Source organism: Nicotiana attenuata, chromosome 3, assembly GCF_001879085.1.
Source record: "Nicotiana attenuata strain UT chromosome 3, NIATTr2, whole genome shotgun sequence".
In the NCBI taxonomy this organism is placed as follows: domain Eukaryota; kingdom Viridiplantae; phylum Streptophyta; class Magnoliopsida; order Solanales; family Solanaceae; genus Nicotiana; species Nicotiana attenuata.
Genome location: NC_031991.1, coordinates 32410747 through 32436621, shown reverse-complemented (window position 1 = coordinate 32436621; position 25875 = coordinate 32410747). Strand labels below are relative to the sequence as shown.

Below are 25875 nucleotides of genomic sequence, written 5' to 3'. Positions count from 1 at the left end.
GAGGGTTTCGAATCCCGAAGACCCTTAAGATAAGAAAACCCCTACTCGGAGGCTGCGGAAGAGGTTTGCTCAAACGGGCGCTGATTCTGCCCATTGTTCCCCGGGTGACGAAGAAAATGACAATAAAGAGTCGGCACTGGTGCCTCGAGCCAGGAAACCCATCGAGGCCGCCAAGCCCTCCATCCTAGAGACCTCGTCTGATGGTGAGGGAACTCCGAAAAAAGATGCGGGCAAGGCCCCCGTGTCCCCGGAGGTTGAAATTGTCCCTCCATCTTCGACAACTATACTGGAGGGGGCAAATGTTGAGACCCCCGAAGTTAATGAGAATGCCCTGAGTGAAGAGCTTGGGGCCGCGACAACAGGTCACTCCCTTTCTTTGCCAACTTATTCCGAGGGGCCAATCGAGGAAGCCAACGCTCTGCATATGCCCGATCCGAGCAAGGTCCTCGAGGATGATCCCTTTCAGGGTTGCTATGCTAGAATTGAGGATGCCAATGACCTTAACGATGCATCCGCCATCTTCAAAGAGGCTCAACATCTCCTCTCTTGGGTAAGTACTTACTTTCATTATTGCAATTTTCTTTTTTCTTTCTTTTCTATTGACTGATATATCTCCATTCCACATATAGGCCATCGTAAAGTTCTGAGCTGAGCTGAGCCAATGTGAAGCCGAGCTCAAGAAAGTTTCGGGCGAAGAGAAGGCTCTAAGGCTCCTTAGTTGCCAAAAGGAAGAGGAGCTTAAGGATCTCCGAACCGCATTAGCCAGAGCTCAAAAAAGCGGGTCCGGGCTAGATGAGCAGGTAACTGAGATTTTAATAAAGTACGGTCTTCTTGGCACTACTTCGGAGGCTAACACTTCGATATCTCAGCTACAGCAAAAGCTAGAGATGATTGGGCAGCTCCGGAGCGAGGTTGATCGAGTTAAAGCTGATTATCATCAGTGGAAGAAGAACATGGATCAACTTGCCACCGATAAAGAAGCTTTTATGGCCCAACTGGCCTCGGCTGAAACCCAGCTCTGGGGCATTCAAGCGAAAGGTCTGGCTCAGGCCAAGAAGATCGAGAAATTAGAGGCTGAGCTCGCTATAACCCGGGCCGAAACTGTACAGGCCAAGGCTGAAGCTGTACAAGCTAAGGCTGAAGCTGAGAAGACGAGTGCTGCGGCTGATAAATCCATTGCCATGTACTTAAGGGATGCTGCAGTCATTCAAGTTGAGTTGAAGGAGGCCTTCGATCAGGGAATGCGGAGCAATGATTTGGCTAAGTGCCAAGCCCAGAGTGAGACTCTCGAAGAGATTCATGCCCGGGGATTCGATCTTGCTGAGGAGATAGCCGGGCAAAGGCGCGAGAAATCGATGTTAGGTTTCTTGTCTCCTCCGATGATGAGGACGTAGTGAGGTGACCGGAAAGTGAAGAAGATGTTCCCAAGGGAGAGAAGGCTCCCGAAGATAGAGCTGCTAAAGGTGCAGTTTCTGAAGAGGACGCTTCCGGGAATGTGACCCCGAAAATAGATTAGATTTTCAGTTTTTTTGTGCGAGGACCCTTCTAGGGCGTTGTAAATATGTTTTGTAAAACATCCTTCATGAATATAAAGTATCTTTTAGCTCTATCCTTAAATTGTGTTGAATTTTATTCTGTTCTCATTTGCGGAAGACTTCGATAATTCAAACATTCAGTCCGAGTCTTGATTCGGATTCAGAACATAATAAACCCTTAGGTTTTTATTGAACGATGTATAAATCAATTTGGTATGAGCTCGGAATAATGGGACTCTTGAGTCCGAGTTGAATGAGAGCGGAGTCTCGTATAATACGTTTTTGGCCCTTAAGCCTTTCGAAGTTGTCCCTTAGGCTCTTATATATCGGTCCTTAGGCTTTTTAAGTTGGCCCTTGGGCTCTTATATATAGGCCCTTAGGCTCTTTAAATTTGGCCGATTCAGCCTCTTAGACTGGCTATATAATTTTTCCCTCATTTAGGCTTAAAAGACTTAGTAAGAATTTAATTATGCCTTAGCATATGTTTTTTGCACCCACAGGTTGTTTCGAAGGTTCGACATTTCAGAACCTTATTAGTAATTTGTTTGTGTAAACATAATCGAATACCTCTTGAGGTATTTCCGAAGGCCGATGTTATCGAAGCCCTTGGATTATTCGAGGGCTAAATTTATTGAGGCCCTTAGATTTTTCGGGGGATGAATTTATCGAAGCCCTTTATATTTTGCTTTTGCCGAGGGTAGCCTGATTTAACCGATTTTTGCAAAGTGTTTGAAGGCCTTAAATTTATAGCGGAAGTTGGACGTCTCCAAGCCGTATTATTTTCGCCGTAGCCTTTATATGACCGTAGTCTTTAGTATGGTTGTAGCCTTCGAGTATGTCACTTGGAATTGTTTCCCGATAACTTTCCGAACTTGTTCGAAAAGTCAGTCCCCGAGTATATTGGCCTTGGCCTTTATTTCGAGGGGGTGCCCCTTTGAGGTCTTATAAATCCAAGTTTTCGATGAATCCGATGTATTTACTGTCGATGACAGTCCTCGAGTATTCGAGGATGCTTTTATGCTTTGGCTCTTGAGCCGTTTCCCATAGGATTATAAGTGTAGAGTTCGAGTAATAGTAGACTTCTTCGAGACATAAAGTGTTTTTGATATTAACAAAATGCTTCTTCAAATAATTGATACACACGCACATGTTTTGTCGTCGGGGTTTGACTATCCTATATGGACATGGTTCATCTGACCGTTTGGCCCATTACAAAGTTTTCCTATCGAGGACTTCTTAGGCGTGAAGTATTTTTCTTGAAAATATAATCTCTGAGGGTGATGCCCCCCAGTATTCGTGGTTGATTAAAAAGAAACCTTGGATACTATTGAGTTCTCCTTGGGTAGCACATAATTGTTGCCTCGTTAAAAACCTTGCCGATGAAACCCATTTGGGACAAAATCCGATCTAAGGGAAAAAGAGTGCAACACATGCTTTAAAACCTAAGGCCTTCGTATAGAAATATGATGCCTTCGAGATCATACGCCCTCGATCGAAGACCTGCAATGAGTTAATTTTAAACTTAAAAGGACAAAAGGATAAGGTCGTACCTTAGCAGTAGTACCGTATGAGCAGTGATATGTTCCAATTGTTTGGCGGTTGTTGGCCTTCCATTGTGCTGAGTTTGTAAGACCCTTTACCGACAACTCCGATGACTCGGTACGGTCCTTCCCAATTCGGGCCAAGTTTCCTTTCATTTGGGTCTCGAGTATTGAGGTGACTTTTCGTAGGACTAAGTCCCCGATTCCAAAATGTCGAAGGGTGGTTATTCTATTGTAGTATCTTTCAATCCTTTGCTTCTGTGCGGCCATCCGAACGAGCGGTGCTTCTCGCTTTTCGTCTAATAACTTGAGGCTGGCATTCATAGCCTCGTGATTTGACTCCTCTGATGCATGTCGAAACCTGGCGCTGGGTTCTCCGACTTCGACGAGGATGAGGGCCTCGGAGCCATATACTAGAGAGAACGGAGTAGCCCCTGTACTGGAATTTGATGTAGTCCGATATGCCCAAAGGACCTCGGGTAAAACTTCTCTCCATTTCCCCTTTGCATCATCTAGTCTTTTCTTCAAGTTCTGAATGATAGTTTTATTTGTTGACTCGGCCTGTCCGTTTCCGGTTGGGTAGTACGGCGTCGATAAAATCCTCTTTATTCTATGCGCTTCGAGGAACTTCGTTACCTTGCTAGCGATGAATTGCTTTCCGTTGTCACACATAATCTCGGCGGGTATTCCGAATCGACATACGATGTGGTCCCAGATAAAGTCGATGACTTCCTTTTCTCGGACCTTCTCGAAGGCCTATGCTTCTACCCACTTAGAGAAATAATCAGTCACAAACATTATAAATTTAGCTTTACCCGGGGCCTTTGGTAGAGGGCCGACTATATCCATTCCCCATTTCATGAAAGGCCGCGGGGATAGGACCGAATGAAGCTGTGCCCCAGGCTGATGGATCATCGGTGCGAATCGTTGACACTTATCACATTTTCTGACAAATTCCTTAGTATCTTTTTCCATGTTGTCCTAGTAGTAACTCGCTCTAATAACTTTGCGAACCAAAGATTCGGCGCCTAAGTGATTCCCACAAGTGCCTTCGTGGATTTCTCGAAGGACGTAATTGGTGTCTCCTGGCCCCAAACATACCGCCAATGGTCCATCGAACGTTCTCCTATACAATGTTCCATCTTTATCTAATGCAAACCTAGCAGCCTTGGCTCGTAAGGCCCTCTGTTCTTTGTGGTCCGACGGGAGTTTTCCATTCTTCAAATAGTCGATATATTTATTCCTCCGGTCCCACGTCAGGCTTGTTGAATTTATTTCGGAATGACCCTCTTCAACCATAGACCTTGATAATTGGACAACAGCTCCCGGGACGATGTCATCTTCTTCAACCGAAGAGCCCAGATTGGCAAGCGCATCGGCCTCTGTTACATCTCGCGTTTTCGTACGTTAAAAGTTTCGTCTTCAGTTAATTGACGTAGACTCAGGGATGAGATTATCTTGAGGTTAACGTATTTATGCTATTTATAACAAGCGATAAGTAAGTGTCATGAAGGATAAAGGGTACACGAATTAAAGAAAACGAGTTTCGTTGAAGGTTGCCGATTTGGGATAAAATACGGGTCGAGCGTCAATACCCGATAATTATGAACTAGTACCATACAAGGTACCATATGGCCGTGATAAAATGATGTATAAAGTATATTAAAAATGAGTAGTATTTTTAGGTAAATTGAGATAATTCTTAATTATACAGGTAATTGGTAATTACCGGGTAACAGGACATTACCCAGTTAACTAATAAGTGGATAAAAATTTATAAAATACCCCCAAAACGTGGCAAGAAGCGACAAATATAGAAAGTGACTAAGTAGTCATATTGTCCTATGTGGCTACCTAGGAAGTAACGGGATTTAACAAATTAAAGATATGTTCCATTCATTTGGACAAGATAAGACCAAAGACGTCAAAATCCTAAAGTAAGGCATATTCCATTTTTCCTAGTCCAAAGTCTTCAAGGATAAGAAACTTAATTTGTTCCAAAAAGCTTCAAAGAAGCAGAAGCCGTTCAAAAATTTCAAAAAGCAGAAGCTTAATCCGCTCAAGACTTCAAGAACAGAAACAAAATTCAATTCGATTTTTGGGTTCTAAGTTCAATCCACAAAAGTTTCCAACGGAATATTATACGAAGTTTTCCCTACTCCAGGTATGTTAAGGCTATCCTTTTTTTTAGGCATGATCCAAATAACGATACGTATACGTAATGCTATTCCATAAGTGATTCTACTCTTAACGGTTAAAGATATCTATGTTATTCCTTCCGATAAAGTGATATTCAAGCATGTGTAGGTCCTCTTTGTTGTCTGATATATAAGCACGTTATATAAGCAAGAAACTACAAGGCATTTAGGGACCAGTTACCCTTCCTTCTTGATGTTAGATCGTGCAATGGAGCAGAGTCATACGGAATAAAGCCCTTGACCTTTGATTTATTTTATATATGCAGCAATGCCTATGACCAGGAACGTTATGGCTAGTCAGAAGGGTAAAGTAGTGGAAGATGAGGGCATGAGTAGAGTACCAATGTCTAGTGAGGGCCAGAGTGAGGCCCCGAGGGGAAATACAACACCCTCGCATAGTTCTCCGATTTCGACAGCACCCGAGGAGATGAAGAGGAACCCAGTACCTCCACCTATTGTTCAGGATGAGGATATGGATATGCAGAGTGCAGTACAGTTGTTGACTAGATTGGTAGCCGCTCAGGCTCAGCGCCAGGCAGGTACAAGTGTTGGTCACGTTAACAGGGTTATTAGCGCGAGAGTTCGAGGCTTCATCAACCTGGACCCTCCAGTGTTTACCGAATCCAACAAGGATGAGGATCCGCAAAACTTTATTGATAGGATGCAGAGGACTTTGAGGGTAATACATGCATCAGACACTAAGTCAGTAGAGTTGGCCTCATAGTGATTGCGGGATGTTGCGGTTCAGTGGTATGAAACTTGGGAATCGTCTAGAGGGACACATGCATCTCCAGCGGTATGGGAAGAGTTCTCAGGGGCTTTCTTGCATCATTACTTGCCGGCAGAGATTCGTCAGGCAAGGGTAGACATGTTCTTGGCTCTTAAACAAGGGAATATGAGTGTGCGAGAGTATAGCCTCCAGTTTGATTCCTTGGCGAGGTATGCCCCCTCGATTGTGGCTGAAATGAGTGACCGAGTGCATCGGTTTGTGGTAGGACTTGGGCCGCACATGATTAATGAATGCTTCACGGCCGCTCTGCTCGATGCTATGGATATTTGCCGCATCCAGGCTTATGCTCAAAATTTAGAGGATCGGAAACGACAGCAATACGAGAATTGTGATGGGGGTCAGCGTTTTTAGAAGGCTAGGTCTGCTAGGCGACCTGAGAATTTTCCGGGCGATCCTATGTCACCATGCCCTGTTGAAAGTGTCCGAAAGTTGCAGAAGCCGTATTATGAGAGATCTGTTTATTCTGAGTCAGGTCAGGGCTCGAGAATTTTTGGTTTTCAGAATCGGAGGGATCCAGCGCAAATGAGGGGTCTAATGTATGCTATACCTGTGGAGACCCTAGTCATTACATGAGGGATTGTCCTATAAATGGCAGAAGCGGGATGGTTCAGCCCACCAGATCTATAATAGTCTCCTCCTCTTTAGTACGCCCTCAAGAGCGAGGCCCTCAGGCATTAGCTGGTAGAGGTAGAGGCAGGGGTGGAGCACCTAGCTCCGGCGGTAGTCAGAACCGCATATATGCTTTGGTAGGTCGTCAGGACCCAGAGGCTACAACAGATGATGTGTCAGGTATTGTGATTATTGGTAATGTTCGATCTTATTAATGCAAATTGTCCAGTTAATATGATTAATGTAAGAGTAAGTTGGCATTACGTCTGAAGGGTTAAGGGAAACCAAGGCTAGCTTGAAAGCAAAGCATGAACCCGGTTATTAAGATTACAACTAATAGGTGTCAGCGCCCGAAGATATATTAACCGAATCATAGGTGACGAATGGATTAGGAAGTAGTTTTAGGGAGGGACAACGTCCTGACCCCGTGAGAGCATGATATTTGTTTCATTGGAGTTTAGCCCGGGAAGATATATATATATATATATATATATATATATATATATATATATATATATATATATATATAGATTTATAATAGATGGATATGTATGTACATCTTGCAAGTTTAAACATTCGAGGACGAATGTTTCTAAGGGGGGAAAGATGTTACATCTCGCGTTTTCGTACGTTAAAAGTTTCGCCTTCAGTTAATTGACGTAGACTCAGGGATGAAATTATCTTGAGGTTGACGTATTTACGCTATTTATAACAAGCGATAAGTAAGTGTCATGAAGGATAAAGGGTACACGAATTAAAGAAAACGAGTTTCGTTGAAGGTTGCCGATTTGGGATAAAATATGGGTCGAGCGTCAATACGCGAAAATTATGGACTAGTACCATACAAGGTACCATATGGCTGTGATAAAATGATGTATAAAGTATATTAAAAATGAGTAGTATTTTTAGGTAAATTGAGATAATTCTTAATTATACGGGTATTGGTTAATCACTGGGTAACGGGACATTACCCAGTTAACTAATAAGTGGATAAAATTTTATAAAATACCCCCCAAAATGTGGCAAGTGTTATAAATATATTATATTATGGATGTTCATACTCCGTTGTAAATAAGCTTCCTGAAGAAGTTTATCCATATGGGGCTCCGCCGTAAATATGTTTATCTATTTAGTACTCTATTGGAAATAAACCTCCTGAAGAAGCTTATCACTTCGGTACCCGGTTGTGGATAAATATTACTTCCGGTAGAAGATTATCCATACCGGGTATAATAAGCTTATCCTTTCGATACTCCGTTATGGATAAACACTACCCCCGGTAGAAGATTATCCATACCAGGTATAATGAGCTTATCCTTTCAGTACTCCGTTATGGATAAACATTACTCTTAGTATAAGATTATCCATATCTGGTATAGTAGCAGCTTACACACCAGCTTGTAGTAGCTTACACAGCAGCTTGTAGTAGCAGCTTACACAGCAGCTTATAGTAGCTTACACAGCAGGTTGTAGTAGCAGCATACACAGCAGCTTGCAGTAGCAGCTTACACAGCAGCTTCCTTTCTTCTATAAATAGAAGAGTTTTCAGTTCATTATGTACATCAGTTTGGAATTCGAATAATATATCAGTTTCTCTCTATACTTGTCTTTATTATACAGTCTTTATTTTATAACACGTTATCAGCACGAGACTCTAACATCTTGAGCACTTTATTTGAGTTTAATTTCTTGTGCATGAAGCAAGTCACAGCCACAAAGAAGACGAGAAAAACATTGGCTACTGTCAGGTAGTATCATTCCTTTATACTCACTCATGTTTCCTACTAGCTAAGGTTATATTTGCATAAGATCATATATGCATGTAAGATGATCGTTAGGTAACCATCTGGACATTTGTACTATAAATACATGTGATCTTGAACAACTTGTAAATTTTAAAATACCATTGTATACTTATATGTTCTATTTTACACTTACATGATTTTGAATTAAGGTTTTAATTTTACTCCTGAAGAGTAATATGATAGAGGGGATTATAAAGTGGATAATATTGTTAGATCCACTTAAATTCTAGCAGAGTTTGCAAGAAATATATAATAACCAGAAGTGGTTATGTTTCGTATATCTCGTTGTAACTAAATTTTGTTAACCACCAGAAGTGGTATATGCCTATGACCACTAGAAGTGATAATTTAGGCGTGCTCTGGTTACAATGAAGATAAGTTAGAGAAATTTCTCTATATTACATACTTACCTCGATTTGCTCCTGAAGTAGCAAATATATTAAAAGAGGTCAGACGCAATCACAATTTAATGTGGTTATTGCACGTTCAGATAATTATGTTCCATCTCCTGAAAGAAGAGAATTTTTGGTAATATTAATCCATTCCCTGAAGTGAATGTGACAATATTAATAAAGCTTGTAAATATGAGTGCGCTCTTAATGTAAATATATTACGATTCACCTCCAGAAGAGGTAATATGATTGAGAGAATATATACTCAATATTTCGTATTTTAATTTGATCCTGAAGTAGTAAAACAATTGAAATTTTCTCCTGAAGCAGGAAAATATTACGATCTTTTTGTGCTTAAATAAAATAATGAACAATTCAAAGTTATTTTTGGAGCACATTTTCGTTCCCTGGAGTGAATGAAGAAATATCACAACTCACCTCCTAAAGAGGTAGAATAACAAAGGATATAAATCTTGTTTTTGTGGCATAAAGATCATTGTCGCACGTACCCGTTGTACGTAAAATATCTTGGATAATTTTATTAAATATCATTCCAAGGCAAAAGTATTCTTGTAGAATGCTTTCTATTACAACCACATTAATATATTATGTTTAGTTATCGAGTTCCCCGAAGGAAATAACAACTCATGTATCCCTGAAGGATGTAATGACTATGTGGTTACCGCTTTGATATAAAATATTCAGATATTAATGGCGTTTCTCCCTGAAGGAGATATTTGTCACAAAGTTGGTAGTAAAAATACCGAAATTCTTAATTTCTTACATTTCTAAATTTTAGAATTATCTTTATGATGTTCATTTGATTCTGATTTTCTCTCATGATACCAGAAGTGTCTGAGCAATATTTGATAGTACATAATATATCAACAACTCCTGAAGAGCTAACTGTTTGTCTAGAAGACATATGACACCCATGGTGTCCGATAAATATTAGATTGTGGATAATGAATGAAGGCTCTTGAAGAGCTTATATACAAATATGTCATTCATATTATATGATTATGGTCAAAACATATGTTGTAGTAAACTTGAAGTTTACTAATACAAATGACAATCATACTGAGACTACAAATGATTGAAAGATTGAAAATCTTCATGTTTCCACAATCATAGGGGGTAAATATGTATGTGAAAAGTTACCCGCCTATTCTTCAATTTGTACTACATCATGTATCACAGTAAATCAGAAGTTTACTAATGCAAAAGCAGCTACAGTTAATCAGAAATTTACTTATACAAAAGTAGCCACAGTAAATCAGAAGTTTACTAATGCAAAAGTTTGTGCCATAGTAAATCAGAAGTTTACTAAGAGATAGCACATGCCATGATAAACTTGAAGTTTTCATTTGCCATTTTTAAATGAGCTATTTGAGAACTCAGATAAGCATATACTGAAGAACTAGAAGATTCTTCAAGAATTCGCCTGTGTTGCTTGTTCTCATAATAAATTGATTATACCAGCTAAAGTTGGGACTAATACCCCTGATTCTGAAATATATAAAAGGTGAATATGGGTCCATTCACCTATCATGTGAACCACTTATAGATGCATATATAAGATGATTACATGTATGTTTATTGTCAACCTGCAGTTTGGCATTTGAAATTGCTTTTCTCACGTAAGAGCATAATTTTCAGATTATGAAATCAAGACAGTTCATCTTGATAATGGTGGTTTATATACAAGCTAGTTTAGCAGTGAATACCTCCTATTAATGGCTAAACTATTGTTTATGAGAACAAAGCTTCATGTGTTGGTCTAAGATTTTCTAAATTGCATATAGCAGCACTTGTATGCATCAGGCCAACAATATATGATAAGTCCTCCCCTCACAATTAGTTTAGGATCAGAAACCAAATATTTTACTATCTTTTGATGTGTGGTATATGATTAATTTCTCTACCACAATGCACAAAGATATGTTTCCCAAAGAAGTTTGGGGATATATGTTAGTTTTTCTAACATTTGGGGGATGGAATAAACAACTGAAAAATATGCTATATGAATCGAATTATCATTAATATGATCCTCACTTAGAAGATAATTCAAGTCAAATGCCAGAAGCATTTGCTGATCCAAAATCAAATATCATATTTCAGCTGCAAATGCTCCTATTAAAATTTAAAGTCCCTGAAGGATAGAGTTTACTATACGCATGAAGCATGGTAGACCAATCGGTTCCAAAGGTAACAATCCTTGAAAAATGATAAGGAGCTAATGATCAAAATGATCATAATGAGGAGGAAATGAGCTCTAGAAGAGCCCGCGACATAACATTTCATGAAACTCCAGAAGAAGTTGAGGTACCTGAAAATAAAGAAAGTGATGAGATCTCAACAAGTTATGTCTCTTAGGAACCGATACAAAATGATCGTCGACGATATATTTGATACAATATAGTGCACAATACTGTAAAATATTGTGAGGATCGGACCAGTAGTCCAGACACCTAAAGATGTCATGCCATTTAAATGCGAGTCATAACCTATATGACTCATTTGATTAAATATCTATAAAGATCCCTGAAGGATTTAAAATGGCTGAAGCATGTAGTTCAAAGTCTCGAGAAATGTACTCGATCAGATTATAAAGATCTTTGTACGGTTTAAATCAATCTGGGCGTATGTGATATAATTGCCTCAGTGAATATTTGCTGAAAGAAAGTTACATAAATGATGTTATTTGTCCATGTATTTTTATAAAGAAAATATCATCAGAATTTGTTACACTTGCTGTTTATGTTGATGACATAAATCTTGTTGGAACTCCAGAAGAGCTCCAAAGGCAATTGAATATCTTAAGAAAGAATTTGAGATGAAAGATCTTGGAAAAATAAAAATTTATCTTGGTCTGCAAATGAAATATTTAGCAGACGAGATCTTTATCCATCAATTTGCCTATACAGAAAGGGTCTTTAAACGCTTTTACATGGACAAAGTGCACCCATTAAGTACATCAATGGGTGTTCGATCACTTGAAGTGAATAAGGACCCGTTCCGACCTCCAGAAGAGGATGAGGAACTCCTTGGTCCTGAAATACTCTATCTCAGTGCAATTGCTATGCACTTATGTATCTTGCTAATGCTAACAAAGGTGGTGCAGATCGTATTGGTTATGCAGATACAAGATTAGAATGCAGAGACTCAAATATTTGAAACAAGGTTTTCATCAGGGGGAGTAAAATACGCGATGCACTCTTTTTTCCTTACTAAGGTTTTTTCCCACAGGGTTTTCCTTATAAGGTTTTTAATGAGGCACCTAGCAATGCGTATTACTAAATATGTGCACTCTTTTTCTTCACTAGAATTTTTTCCCACGGGGTTTTTCCTAGTAAAGTTTTAATGAGGCACACTATCTTTTAATGAACATCCAAGGGGGAGTGTTACAAATATATTATATTATGGATGTTCATACTCCGTTGTAAATAAGCTTCCTGAAGAAGTTTATCCATATGGGGCTCCGCCGTAAATATGTTTATCTATTTAGTACTCTATTGGAAATAAGCCTCCTGAAGAAGCTTATCACTTCGGTACCCGGTTGTGGATAAATATTACTTCCGGTAGAAGATTATCCATACCGGGTATAATAAGCTTATCCTTTCGATACTCCGTTATGGATAAACACTACCGCGGTAGAAGATTATCCATACCAGGTATAATGAGCTTATCCTTTCAGTACTCCGTTATGGATAAACATTACTCTTAGTATAAGATTATCCATATTTGGTATAGTAGCAGCTTACACACCAGCTTGTAGTAGCAGCTTACACACCAGCTTGTAGTAGTAGTTTACACAGCAGCTTATAGTAGCTTACACAGCAGCTTCCTTTCTTCTATAAATAAAAGAGTTTTCAGTTCATTATGTACATCAATTTGAAATTCGAATAATATATCAGTTTCTCTCTGTACTTGTTTTTACTTTAGAGTCTTTATTTTATAACAGCAAGAAACCACAAATATAGAAAGTGACTAAGTAGTTATATTGTCCTATGTGGCTACCTAGAAATTAATGGGATTTAACAAATTAAAGATATGTTCCATTCATTTGGACAAAATAAGACCAAAGACGTCAAAATCCTAAAGTAAGGCATATTCCATTTTTCCTAGTCCAAAGTCTTCAAGGATAAGAAACTTAATTTGTTCCAAAAAGCTTCAAAGAAGCAGAAGCTAATTTCGTTCAAAAATTTCAAAAAACAAAAGCTAATTTCGTTCAAAAATTTCAAAAAGCAGAAGCTTAATCCGTTCAAGGCTTCAAGAACAGAAACAAAATTCAATCCGATTTTTGGGGTTCTAAGTTCAATCCACGAAGGTTTCCAACGGAATATTATACGGATTTCCTTACTCCAGGTATGTTAAGGCTATCCTTTTTTTCCTTTTGGCATGATCCAAGTAACGATACGTATACGTAATTCTATTCCATAAGTGGTTCTACTCTTAGCGGTTAAGGATGTCTATGTTAATCGTTCCGATAAAGTAATATTCAAGCATGTGCAGGTCCTCTTTGTTGTCTGATACACTTTGTTGCTTCAGTTTGACTAGTATTATTAGACTTATCTTACTGAAAAGGTGAACCAGATATGTGAGCTCGATGATGTTTTTCTTTTTATTTAACTATATAACAAGTGAAAGTACCTTGGACGACCAAGGGTACTTTCGGTATTATTCTATTATTTTAGGGGCGACTTGGTAATTTAGTAGATCTGACTCATGTAGCTTCCAAACCATGTGCACGTGTGCATTTTGACAGACCACTTAATTTGGTTACATTGGTTTCTTCTCCAATTTCTCTGTCGTTTGCTCCCTCTTTTCTGGTGAGTTCTTCTTCTTCCTACTTCCCTTTTTGCTCAATTTTTGTTCTAAATGTTTTGATTTGTGTTCTTAGTCCTTTATATTTTTATCATTTACTTCTTTATGTGTTTGTTATATGCTTTTTTTATTCTTTTTGGAATCTCTTGTGACTGTTTCAGTTTTATCGCTACCAAATAGCAGGGAAATGGAAGAATACCAGGAAAGTAGTTTTTTTTTGTTCCGTTGCGTTTCCCTTTGTTTTTCGAACATGCACCACAGGTTCTCACCAAATTGTATTAGCAAGGGAAGCCGAAGTGAATTATACAGTACTTAATTGGGATATATTTGTGCCTCATGTGTTCCAATCCCGTTCGAAAGCTATTCTTTGCTGTTGCATGTGTTAGCTTGGTGATACATGATTCAGGAAGTATGATTTCTTTTTTATTAATTTTTTTCTTGTTTTTGATTTTCTTCAATTGTGATCCTATCATTGATTTTGTTGCTGGCTTCAGTTTTTAGTACCATTTTCTTGCTGAATTTTGGTTTGATTTACTCGATATTCAGCAATTTTTGTATTTTGTTCTAATGAATCAGATTCGACATTATTATGAGAATGTCATGCAAAGTAGCCAAATATTCAGTTCGAGACGAGTATTACACGTTAAATTATACACATATACAGTAGGTTCACTTTTCACTGGCAATGAATGGTTATTGTTTCTGAATAGCCGCATCGAAAATGAGACAACTACACGTTAAACTACTGATATACGTCATTGATCCAAAAGATCCTTGCTCTAGCTCTAGATCAATAATTTTCAACTAAATGATGAGAGGTTTAGCTATTTGCCTAAGTACTTCAATCTAATTAATCATAGGATGGTTTAAATTTTCTGTTTAACCAAAAGAACAAAATCAAGGGAGTTCGTGAATGATTCGAAAGACCATTTGTACTCTTATCAGCTGCTTTGATCCACATTAATTTTTGGATATCTCAGAGAATTGTTGTCATTGCCATCGAGCATACAAGAACGACAAACCCAATGTAAGGGATTTTCATTTGACCTTCTTTTTGCCCCTTCATCCTCCACTGATTACTTTGCTTAGGAAATCTTCTTTCAAGCATCTGATATCAATTGCTAATAGTAGTAGTTACTCTAAAATTAGAAGTTTCCTTAAGTTTACTCCTTTGATATGACGTACGGCTCATATTTAAATTGTTATAGGTCAGTTTAGAGATGTAATTCGTCCAAAATGTGCGCGTGGACCACAAGTGTGCAAAAATGTTACCATCTATAGTTATTGTCACAGATGTCATTTAAAGAAGGCAGCAAAGTTCATCGTCTATAGCTTTCTCTGTCAGTTTGCTGCTTATCAAGGATGGAACTAGGCTTCACTTGATTATTAGAAAGTATGGAACTAAACTTTCGCTTCTGTGTGTGTAAAATGATAGCTACTTCACAATATAATATTTACTGCTATATAGCAATTTCAATCATAAGACTTCTTAAACTAAATTTTATGAATTTGGTGTATTATATCAAGACAGAGTAAAAAACAATAAAAGGTCTCATTTGTATCTCAGGCCCAGGTTGCTCATCAATTCGCGGGGATGCCTTTACAGAGTTGGGATCATTCTTTCCCACAAGTGATAATTGAGGTCTTTGGAGAAATTCAAAATCATGGAGTAAAGGTATGCTCGATAGGTTAGGAAAGCACTAATTATAACATGTTTAGAACAATATGAATGAAGAGAATGAACTTACCACTACATCTCTTTTGTCTACTATAGTATCAAATCTCTTATTTGTTGAATCTCCAGCTAGAGGGGAAAAAGAGCTCAGCTACAATAGGCTGGTCATACTCAAATACAAGTTGTGACTATTCGTGATGCAAAAACTGGTAAAAGGAATACCAGCAAAGATGTTATGATCAAACATTTGTTGCAATGGATATGCATATATTCATGATGGAATGGTTGAAAAAATTTCGAGCACTCAGATCAAGGGAACTATACCTGACATGAGAAAAGTTATGCAGCAGGTGCAGTTATGTTATGGCCATGTTCATGAAACAATTCAAAAAATTATTTGCCTTGATCAACAAAATTTCTTCAACTATAAAATTTTGGTGACTTAGACTTTGAACCTCTTCTTATCTTTGACGAAAGTGGTGTTTAATATTTTTCTATCTTCTTTTCTTTACTTTGTTTTTCTTTACTTTTTGCTGTAAAAATTAGAGGAGAAAACCAAAATTGACCCACACCCTCCTCTATATAGGGCTAATCATGTGGTACACTGGACGTCATCTAGACTCAATATTTGTTCACTTCATATTAACCTTTTAACAGTCAAACTTATCTTCTGTTCTAATTTTGAATATAAAAGATATGAAAAATATATATTTTTGTAATTGCTCTTGATCCCTAAAGAGAACTGTAGTTTTTTTTACAGCACCTTATTTAGAGGGATACTATGGAAACCTGTCGATTTAGGTGCTCGTCCTCTTATTATTTTTACTTAGCTTGTCCTTGAACTGGTTTCTTCACCTTAGGGTTTAGTCCTAGGCATGCGCTTAACAGGATTCATGGTTACCATCTAAGAACGAAGGCTGGTGATATTTTATTTTGCCTTTCATGAAAGGAAGTTCATGACTCTGTTATGCTCTCTTTTCTACTGGTCATATTTCTCCTAGGCTGACATAACTTACCTTTTCTTGTCTAGGGCATTACATTCCACAGTTAGATGTTGCTCTTCTAGACCACAATGAGTATTCAAGTTTAGTGCTGAATGACTATGACTGACTTTTAATTTCTTGGGAAGATTTAAAATAGAAGTTTATCATAGAAATGAGATTTTAAGACTGTAAAAAATTCAAGTTTGAAATAACCATCTTCTTTGAAGCCTGCCTATATGATGCTATAATTTCAGATTAAGGCTTATAGCTTTACCGCTACATATGACATGAATTTGTACATTAGACCACTAGCATATTTTAAAAGGGCAAGAACAAATGGCTAGATAATTGATAAGTAGTGTCTGATATATTAGTTCTTTTGTTCATTAGACAACGTGATACAAATTGTAATAAGACTATGAATAAGGCTTGTACCAAGCTTGGCCACAATAGCCCAGATTTATACTACTGGTAATGGGCTTGAAACATGAGTACCAGAAACAATATATAATAGATGAACTCTAGCAATTGGATGTTGTAAGTTACAGTAACATCAATATCTGGTGTGCTTATACATCTTCTCATTAGTTCAGTTGGACTTCTTTTTTTGTTTTGTTTTCTTTCTTAAATCTGATAGGAGGTAGAAATTTTAATTAAATTCTTTTTAACTGTGCCCATGTCAATAATTGGAAATTACCTAATTCAAATGAGTTTTCAGATAACAGTTTTAAGGAGAGATGTTACTCAGATATTAGCTAGGACACATTCTACTCAGAGGTAGAAAAAAGTTGGCGATAAAACATTTTAACATGTGAACTTTGATTTTATGCAGATTGACTTTCAAGAAAACAACTGTCATATGATATGTAGCCTAAGTCAAGGTCGGTATAAACATATAAATAGCTATTATATGTGAATCTCACTTTCATAATTTTGATATTATGCAGATGAATCCTGTCATAGTGAATCTCACTCAATTGTGATTGACATTAATTATGCAGTTAACAGGAGAAATGTATTATTTATTCAGGTACTCTTTACATAGTAATTTTTTGTATAATTTTATTCTTCCATACAAAATTCATTTTGATAGATAACTGTAAAATTTTTGGCTGTGATATTGACAACAAGTTCTGATATTTTTGACAAATTTATAGAAAAGAAAGCTTATGAAATCAAAGGTTTATGGAACGGTCAACTTTAAAAGGGATGCATCACATTTTGTCCCGTATGTATATAGGTTTCCCATGGAAGCTAAGGAATGCACTATTTGGAAGATACTCAACATTTAAATTAGATATTTCGTAATCTCTGAAATCTTGTAAAAATTTATTCCTTGGTGCATGTTTATATGAAGCATTAATATGTTGTGAACATTTAATCAGCTTGACAGTATGCTTTTCATGCCAAAGTGCATATTTGTTTCAATTTATAATTAATATTAGGTGACGACATAAGTGATTGATGTTCAGTTTTTGACTATCTCAAGTTAGGGATGACTGAAAAATTCTACTTCTTTCACTCCGTATTTCAGGTTAAGTGGTAACTACCTTATTATTTCATTTTCACTCTGTAACAAATGTTGCTATCATGTTTGCTGAGTTCTCTTTTTTCATAATGGCTTCCCCTTTCCTGAATATTGCAAGTAGCTTTTCGGAGAGGTCAAAATGGTTTCTTCCTTTCATTACAAAGTGTTGCTTGCTGAAATTGAGGTTCACAATTGGATGTGGCTTTAAATGGTTGTCTTCCCTGTATTGAGCTTTTTTATAATTAAAAAATTATGTTTGATGAATTTGTTCAAAAGTAGTGTAATACAGCTGCAAATCGGGCATACGCCCGTGCTATGCACGGGCATCGCCCATCTAGTTCTGATATTAGACCATGTAATCCTTCTACTAAAGAACATACCATAAGCGAAGCTTATTTTCTTCTATTAGAATTTGTCCTTGAAGTGCAATGTTAATAGGATTGAGCTTGTTTCATGTTGTAAATGAATCTGTAATTATTAGTTAGTTTACCGTCACCATAAACTATATCTCTTCAAACATATGCCACGTAAGAAGCATTTGAATGGTGATTATCTTTTGATAAGTTTCGTGTCATATCAATGTTGTGGGATTAAGTAACTCGCATATTTTTGAGCAAAGAGTTGCTCCCCCGCAAATAGTGAAGCAAATGTTAGTTTGAAGGAACTGAATTTGGAAGCAAAATCTACTGGATTGTAGGTAGAGCTACAGTTATCACCGGTTGGGCAGTTATGCATCACTATTTACCATCGGTCGGGCAGTCATGCATTTACCACCGAGCTACGGTCAGTCGAGCAGTTACATATTACTATCGAGCTACGGCCGTCCGAGCAGTCATTCATTTGCCACCGTGCGACGGCTTGTCAGGCAGTTAACGCCACGAGAATAATGTAATCAGAACTACTATATCGTAGTTTTATTTTTATATACGAATGGGTTTTATTCTACATGTTACGGCCCCCTGCAGCAAGTCAGAAGTTATAAGTTGACTCTTATCTCTCCCCGAGATAGTATCTTATTATTATTATTATATTTTATTTATGCTTTACATACTCGGTACATTCTTTGTACTGACGTCTCTTTTCCTGGGGCGCTATGTTTCATGCTACGCAGGTGTAGATAGGCGAGGTGAGGACCATCCACTGTAGGCTGCCTCCAGATATAAGCTTTTGGTTGGTGAGCTCCACATCTTCCTGGAGTATTGCCGAGTCACATTCTATATATGTTACTTTGTTTTATGAAGATGTCGGAGACCCTGTCCCGACTTATATATTATGATCATGTTTTCTTAGAGGTTTTGCAGACAGTGTCCTGTGCATAGCTTTAGGTATGATATGTCAACGGCCTTATCGGTCATGTATCTATATAAAATCTTTTTGAATTATATATGTGAGTTAAGTTCTAATATTATTAATTATGTATATAACTGTGGCCTATCATGGCCATGACGAGTCTAAAAAAAAGGTATGTGGCACTCGGTTGAGTAGGCACCGGTTCCCTGTCGTGGCCCTCTTATTTGGGTCGTGACAGCCTCACTATTTTGCTCTCGAGGCACATGCTCCAGAGTCCACTCCTTGAAGCGATGCAAGGTTACCTGCAGCTTATCCAAGTATCGTTGCATTCTATCTTCTCGAACCTCGAAGCTTTTGTTTACTTGGTTTTCAACCAATTGGGAATCGCACTTGGCTTCGATGACTTCTGCTCCCAAGCTTTTAGCTAGCTCAAGACCTGCAATCATGGCCGCATACTCGACCTCATTGTTAGTTAATCTTGGAGTTTTGATAGATTTCCTAACAATATCACCTGTGGGAGGTTTCAAGACAATGCAGAGCCCGGACCCCTTCACATTCGAGGCACCGTCCGTGAAAAGGGTCCACACCCCCGATGTTGTACCCGAGTTTAGGAGGAGTTCCTTCCCCACTTCAGGTACGAGGGTCGGCATAAAATCGGCCACGAAGTCAGCTAGGATTTGGGACTTGATGGTCGTTCGGGGTTGATATTCGATATCGTACCCACTAAGTTTGACGGCCCATTTGGCCAATCGCCCCGATAGCTCGGGCTTATGCAAAACGTTTCGAAGAGGGTAAGTTGTTAATACACATATAGGATGACATTGAAAATATGGTTTCAACTTTCGACATGCGCTTATCAATGCAAGTGCTAATTTCTCTAAGTGAGGGTACCTAGTTTCAGCATGTCCTAAAGTTCGGCTTACGTAATAAACAGAAAATTGCGTACCTTGCTCTTCTCGAACTAATACTCCACTTACCGCTATCTCGGACACTGCCAGGTATAGATAAAGCCTTTCATCTTCCTTCGGGGTGTGAAGCAAAGACGGGCTCGACAGATATTGCTTTAACTCTTCCAAGGCTTGTTGACATTCCAGGGTCCATGCAAAATCCCTTTTCTTTTTGAGCAAGGAAAAGAACCGGTGACTCAGATCCGACGACCTCGAAATAAATCGACCCAAGGCAGTTATTCGCCTTGTCAGCCTTTTCACGACCTTCACACTATCCACGATCGTGATATCCTCGATAGCCTTGATCTTATCGGGATTGATTTCGATACCCCGATTTGATACCATGAATCCGAGGAACTTAGCCGAGCCAACTCCGAAGGCACATTTCTCCGGGTTAAGCTTCATGTTGTACTTCCTCAAAATTTCAAATGTTTCCTGCAAATGTACTAAATGGTCCTCTGCGCGCTGGGACTTAACCAACATGTCATCAATATAGACTTCCATTGTTTTTCCTATTTGTTCTTCAAACATTTTGTTAACTAGGCGTTGGTATGTACCTCTTGCATTTTTTAGTCCGAAGGTCATTACGTTGTAACAATAAGTTCCAAACTTAGTTATAAACGAAGTCTTTTCCTGGTCCTCCGGGTCCATCTGAATTTGATTGTACCCGGAGTAGGCATCGAGAAAAGTTAGGGTCTCGTGGCCAGTCGTGGCATCGATCATTCGGTCGATGTTTGGCAATGGGAAAGACTCTTTCGGACATGCTTTGTTCAGGTCCTTATAATCCACACACATTCTAAGCTTATTTCCTTTTTTAGGAACTACAACTACGTTTGCTAACCATTCGGGATACTTTACCTCTCGAATGGATCCTATTTTAAGGAGTTTGGTTACCTCGTCTTTTATGAAGGCATACTTTACCTCGAACTGAGGTCTCCTCTTTTGCTTTACCGGTTTGAACCTGGGATCAGTGCTCAACCGATGTGTGGTGATTTCTGGCGGGATCCCTGTCATATCTAAGTGGGACCAAGCAAAGCAATCCATATTATCAATAAGAAATTGAATGAGTTTTTTCCTGAGTTCGGAGGTTAGTCTCGTTCCCAGGTATACCTTTTTCTCGGGCATGTATTCGATCAAAATGACCTTATCCAGTTCCTCGATAGTTGATTTTGTCGCATCAGATTCTTCGGGAATGACGAAGGTTCGAGGATTAAGGAAATCCTCATCTTCGATCATCTGTTGCTTTGACTCCATCGAGGCTGGAGGCGGTAATTGCTATTTGGCGGCCTGCTTATCTTTAGGGCTCGACTTCTCCGAGGTCGGAGGCTCTGGAATCGGTCTTACTTCCTCGATCGCAAACATCTCCTTTGCAACATGTTGCTCCCCGTATATCGTTTTTATCCCTTCCTCTGTTGGGAACTTCATCATCTGGTGAAGAGTTGAAGGCACTGCCCTCATGTTGTGTATCCATGGTCTCCCGGCTACGTTTACTGGCAAGATGATCTCTCACTTTGTTGTTTCGCTTGCCATATTGAAGCCATTTAGGACCCGGGATGCAGGTATGATCTGGTCTTGCAGGCTAGAGATTACCAAGGCGTAGTTGTGAGGCTGGGATATGCCTTCTGCTTCCTCGTCGCAAAATGACAGGACGTCCTCGGGCACATAGCTCCGAGTTTGCTTTTCTCTTGTGATCAATACTCTGGTGTTCTTGAATACAGGACATTGGGGGACGTCGACTCCTCCAATGATCATGTGGATTTCATACTGTGGTTCTTCTTGCTTGTTTTTCCTTGCATCTCTCTCCCTGAAGTGGTTCTTAGCTCGATCACTTAGAAATTCTCGAAGGTGGCCCTCGTTGAACAATCGATCCACCTCTTCCCTTAGCTGCCGGCAATCTTCTGTTCTATGTCCATGCGTACCATGATACTTGCACATCAAGTTCGGGTTTCTTTGGGAGAGATCGATTTGTATGGGCCTCTGCCACTTGGTGTCTTTGATTTTTCCAATAGCCGACACGATCCCTGATTCTGACAATCGAGGAGCTTCTACGGGGTCGGAGTGCTTGTCAAATCCGCTTTTCCTCATGAGCCCCCGAGAGCTTTGACCTCGATCATTTCTTCGATCACTCCGGGGAGTGTTGCGACTCGGGCCGCTGTTCCTTCGATCGGCATACGGCTAATACCGCTCTCTGTTGAATCTCGATTCACGGTCTTTGTCCCTAGGGGGCTTGGCCACGAGTCTGTTAGGATACACTGAACACGAGGGGGCTCCCAAGTGGTCGTCCTCGACCCTGATTTTTGACTTATAACAATTGTGCACATCCGACTATGTCACAGCTGGATATTCAATCAAGTTCTGTTTCAACTGCTGAGAAGCGATCGAACTCCTTTCATTGAGGCCTTGCATAAAGGCTTGTACTAACCAGTCATCAGAGAGAGGTAATTCCATTCTTTCCATCTGGAAACGGGACACGAACTCCCTTAGCATCTCGTCGTCCCTTTGCTTAATTTTGAAGACGTCTGACTTTCTCGTGGGCACCTTTTTGGCCCCGGTGTGCGCTTTCACGAAGGCATCTGCTAACATAGCAAACGAATCAATGGAGTTAGGAGCTAAGTTGTGATACCAAATCATGGCTCCCTTTGATAGTGTTTCTCCAAACTTTTTCAACAGCACTGATTCGATTTCATCGTCATTCAAGTCATTTCCTTTGATTTCGCAAGTGTATGAACTAATATGCTCGTTGGGGTCGGTTGTTCCGTTATACTTGGGTATATCGGGCATGCGAAATTTCTTAGGGATGGGCATCGGAGCTACGCTTTGAGGGAACGGTTTTTGTATGAATTTCTTGGCATCTAAACCTTTCAAAATTGGAGGTGCCCCCGGTATCTGGTCTACACGGGAGTTATAGGCCTCCACTTTTTTATCATTGTCTTCAATTTTCTTTTCCCCAGACTCAATCCTCTTAGTGAGCTCTTCGAGCATTTTCGTAATCGTGGGGTCAGTCCCCGAGCCGTTTTCATCAGATCTCTCTGGCGTTGGCTCAGCACGTTGATTGTTTTCATGTTCAGCTACGCTCGGGGTTTTATTTTAACTTTGAGTTGAGCGATGGCGATTTGCTGAGCCTGCAACATCTCGAATATCACTTGGAGACTGACTCCCCCATCTCCTACTCCTGGTATTCCTTGGTCCTCTGGTCGAGCTTCCCTGTGTGCATTCCTTACGGGGTCCGTGCCTGCATCCGTGTCTAGAGCGTTATGCGAACTGATATCAACTGGCTCCATATTTGGCACTCCTTAAGGGTTTATGGGTGGTACACCGACCCTATACCGTTGTTTTCTCCAAGACCCTCACTGTCATGAACAGGTGCGTTTTGCGTACTAGACATGTTCAAACCTGAGAATCAAAAAATCTTGACAAGAAAAAGTATAAAGATAACGTGTTATATTTTGACCGTATACAATCGGTTTGAAGCTTAAAACTTTTAATTGAGCATTGTAGATGCAAGAGTGTTATATTTTGGCACAAGTATGGAACATTTGGAATTTTTTTTGTGCGGTTAAGTTAACATATTATTGATCATCCGTACAAAGAATGCGCTGGCTTCAATTAAACTGCATCTAGACCCTGTAGATTATCTGTAATTTTGTTTATGTTTGCTTCATTTTCACTTAGACTGATGATTATGCTTTTTATATTAGCGGAAATTTGAAGAACTTGAAGAATACTTGTTTCAAGTTTGAAGAACTTCTTGGACTCATTCTGATCGATTCGAGCAGCTGAGAAATCGTCGCAACAAATCAGGTTTGATTGTTTGAGTATTAAGCTGAACTTCTGCTTAATCTTTCCGATAGTTGACTTGAACCAATGAATTCGATCGACTTCCTTATTATATTGTGATTGAATTTGAATTCATAAATCGACTCGAGGTTCTTGTTGGTTTGAACCGTTTCTTCGAAATCCTTATTAGAAAATTGATTGGGAGTTAGCTGCTGTATATTATTAGGTCCTGAATGTTAGTTTTTTACTTCAAATATTCATGACATTTCAGAAAAATGGTCCTGAAGTTTGCCTGCAATTTTCTTCTTGATAAATTAGTGGATATATTTAATATATTCTTTATTGGTGAATTAAATTTGTTATAAATACAGGCTCTGAGTAATGGAAGGAGATCGACATGATATACTCAAGACATGGATAAAGCTCTCAACTTTGTTGCAATAAATGAATCCTCAAAAGACAGAAACAAACATATGTAGAGGGTGAGAATATATTACCAAATCTCGGTTAATGTCCTGGTAATATATACTTGGTAATATTGAGGACAAAGTTTTCTGAAATGTCATTAACTCCTGGAAATTATCAGTGCGTAGAGGTTAAAAATTCGAATTGAAAATTTCACCCAGAAGTTCAGGACATTTCAGAAATATATGTCCCGAATATCAGTTTCTTACTTCAACAAATCAGGACATTTGAAACACTATGTCCTGAAGTTCTACGATCTAATAGAAAAAAAGTCATACTAACATTATAAGAAGACAAAAAGCTTCAACTATCATGTTTTAACATATCATCTTCTCGATGCACATTTGTAGGAAATGGATATATATGAAATAAAATTCAGCATTGCTACTGAAATTCAAGACATTGTCCTGAATATTTGAACAATAACATTGAACTTCAGAACACATGAGCTAAAATTCAGGACAAAAATACTTTCTATTGAGTTAATGATTTGTGTCCCATTAGAATCTATAAAGTTAGCGGACTTTCTATTCTACTACATTACAACTCCCTCGGGCAAGAAGATTCATTTTCACTATCATAATCATCACCAACTTTCTCAGATGGTATTTCATAACGATAATTTCTTTTCCACTCTCCATGTGCGCAGAAGTTTGCTGCAAGTTATTTTTTGAAGTTTGATATTTCCACAGGTTGGAATTTGTCCACATCTTTCCCCATCATCAACAACTTAATATATTTGATTAGGATGCACCACAATCAGTCCTAAGAAATTTTTAAGATAGGGAGTCAATTAAACAATATCTTTAATAAATAAATCTAAAGTACATATAAATTATATAACAAATTATAACACTTACGATCCAGTTTGTTTCGGAGTTCTTTGTCACTGAACATCAAATTTATTGAATGCATTTCTAAAAGACTTATGATGTGTCTCAAACTATGAGAACTTAAGCAGGTGGGGGATCATGCGCACATACATTTCAATGTGTTCCAATCCAGCCTCGTATGGTTCACCAAATAAGGAGCCATACACATCAATTTTTTTCTCATTCAAGTCCAGTACCCCAAAAAGAAAATGCATCACATCATCACTATTTTCTGAAGGTAGTCGACATGGAATTTTTTTTATCAACCTCCGACCAAGCATTTTTACATCTTTGATTGCCCCCCCCCCCCCCACATACACACAGAGTTTGTTTCGGAGTTCTTTGTCACTGAACATCAAATTTATTGAATGCATTTCTAAAAGACTTATGATGTTTCTCAAACTGTTAGAACTTAAGCAAGTGGGGTATCAGGCACGCATACATTTCAATGTGTTTCAATCCAGCCTCGTATGGTTCACCAAATAAGGAGTCATACACATCAATTTTTTTTCTCATTCAAGTCCAATACCCCCAAAAGAAAATGCATTACATTATCACTATTTTCTGAAGGTGGTCGACATGGAATTTTTTTTTATCAACCTCTGACCAAGCATTTTTACATCTCCGATTGTCCCTCCCCC

General features: G+C 38.7%; 1 protein-coding gene across 11 annotated transcripts; it reads left to right on the top strand.

The window, feature by feature from the left end:
• On the top strand, positions 12960 to 19269 carry LOC109223491. 11 transcript variants are annotated; one of them, XR_002067575.1, is made up of 8 exons: positions 12960 to 13238; positions 13639 to 13702; positions 13859 to 15090; positions 15265 to 15372; positions 15502 to 15722; positions 17188 to 17385; positions 18581 to 18771; positions 18995 to 19269. XR_002067575.1 is itself a non-coding variant. In XM_019387821.1 (8 exons), exons 4-8 carry the CDS (start codon positions 15654 to 15656, stop codon positions 19002 to 19004), a joined length of 402 nt encoding a protein of 133 aa, XP_019243366.1. In that variant the 5' UTR covers positions 12960 to 13238; positions 13639 to 15090; positions 15265 to 15372; positions 15502 to 15653; the 3' UTR covers positions 19005 to 19269. The 11 variants fall into 11 exon arrangements, 5 of the variants coding, with proteins under 5 accessions (XP_019243366.1, XP_019243368.1, XP_019243367.1 ...); XM_019387821.1 differs by having other exon boundaries at positions 13639 to 15090; positions 17188 to 17236; positions 17303 to 17385; XM_019387823.1 differs by lacking the exon at positions 12960 to 13238 and having other exon boundaries at positions 13296 to 14724; positions 14991 to 15090; positions 17188 to 17236; positions 17303 to 17385.

Bases quoted from the DNA above. Each gene is read 5' to 3' on its own strand.
- LOC109223491 (XM_019387821.1), top strand. From the start codon at position 15,654: ATGGTTGAAAAAATTTCGAGCACTCAGATCAAGGGAACTATACCTGAC. The intron at 15,723-17,187 runs GTGCAGTTATGT...GATTTTATGCAG, and splicing joins TGAGAAAAGTTATGCAGCAG to ATTGACTTTCAAGAAAACAA. The intron at 17,237-17,302 runs GTCGGTATAAAC...GATATTATGCAG, and splicing joins GATATGTAGCCTAAGTCAAG to ATGAATCCTGTCATAGTGAA.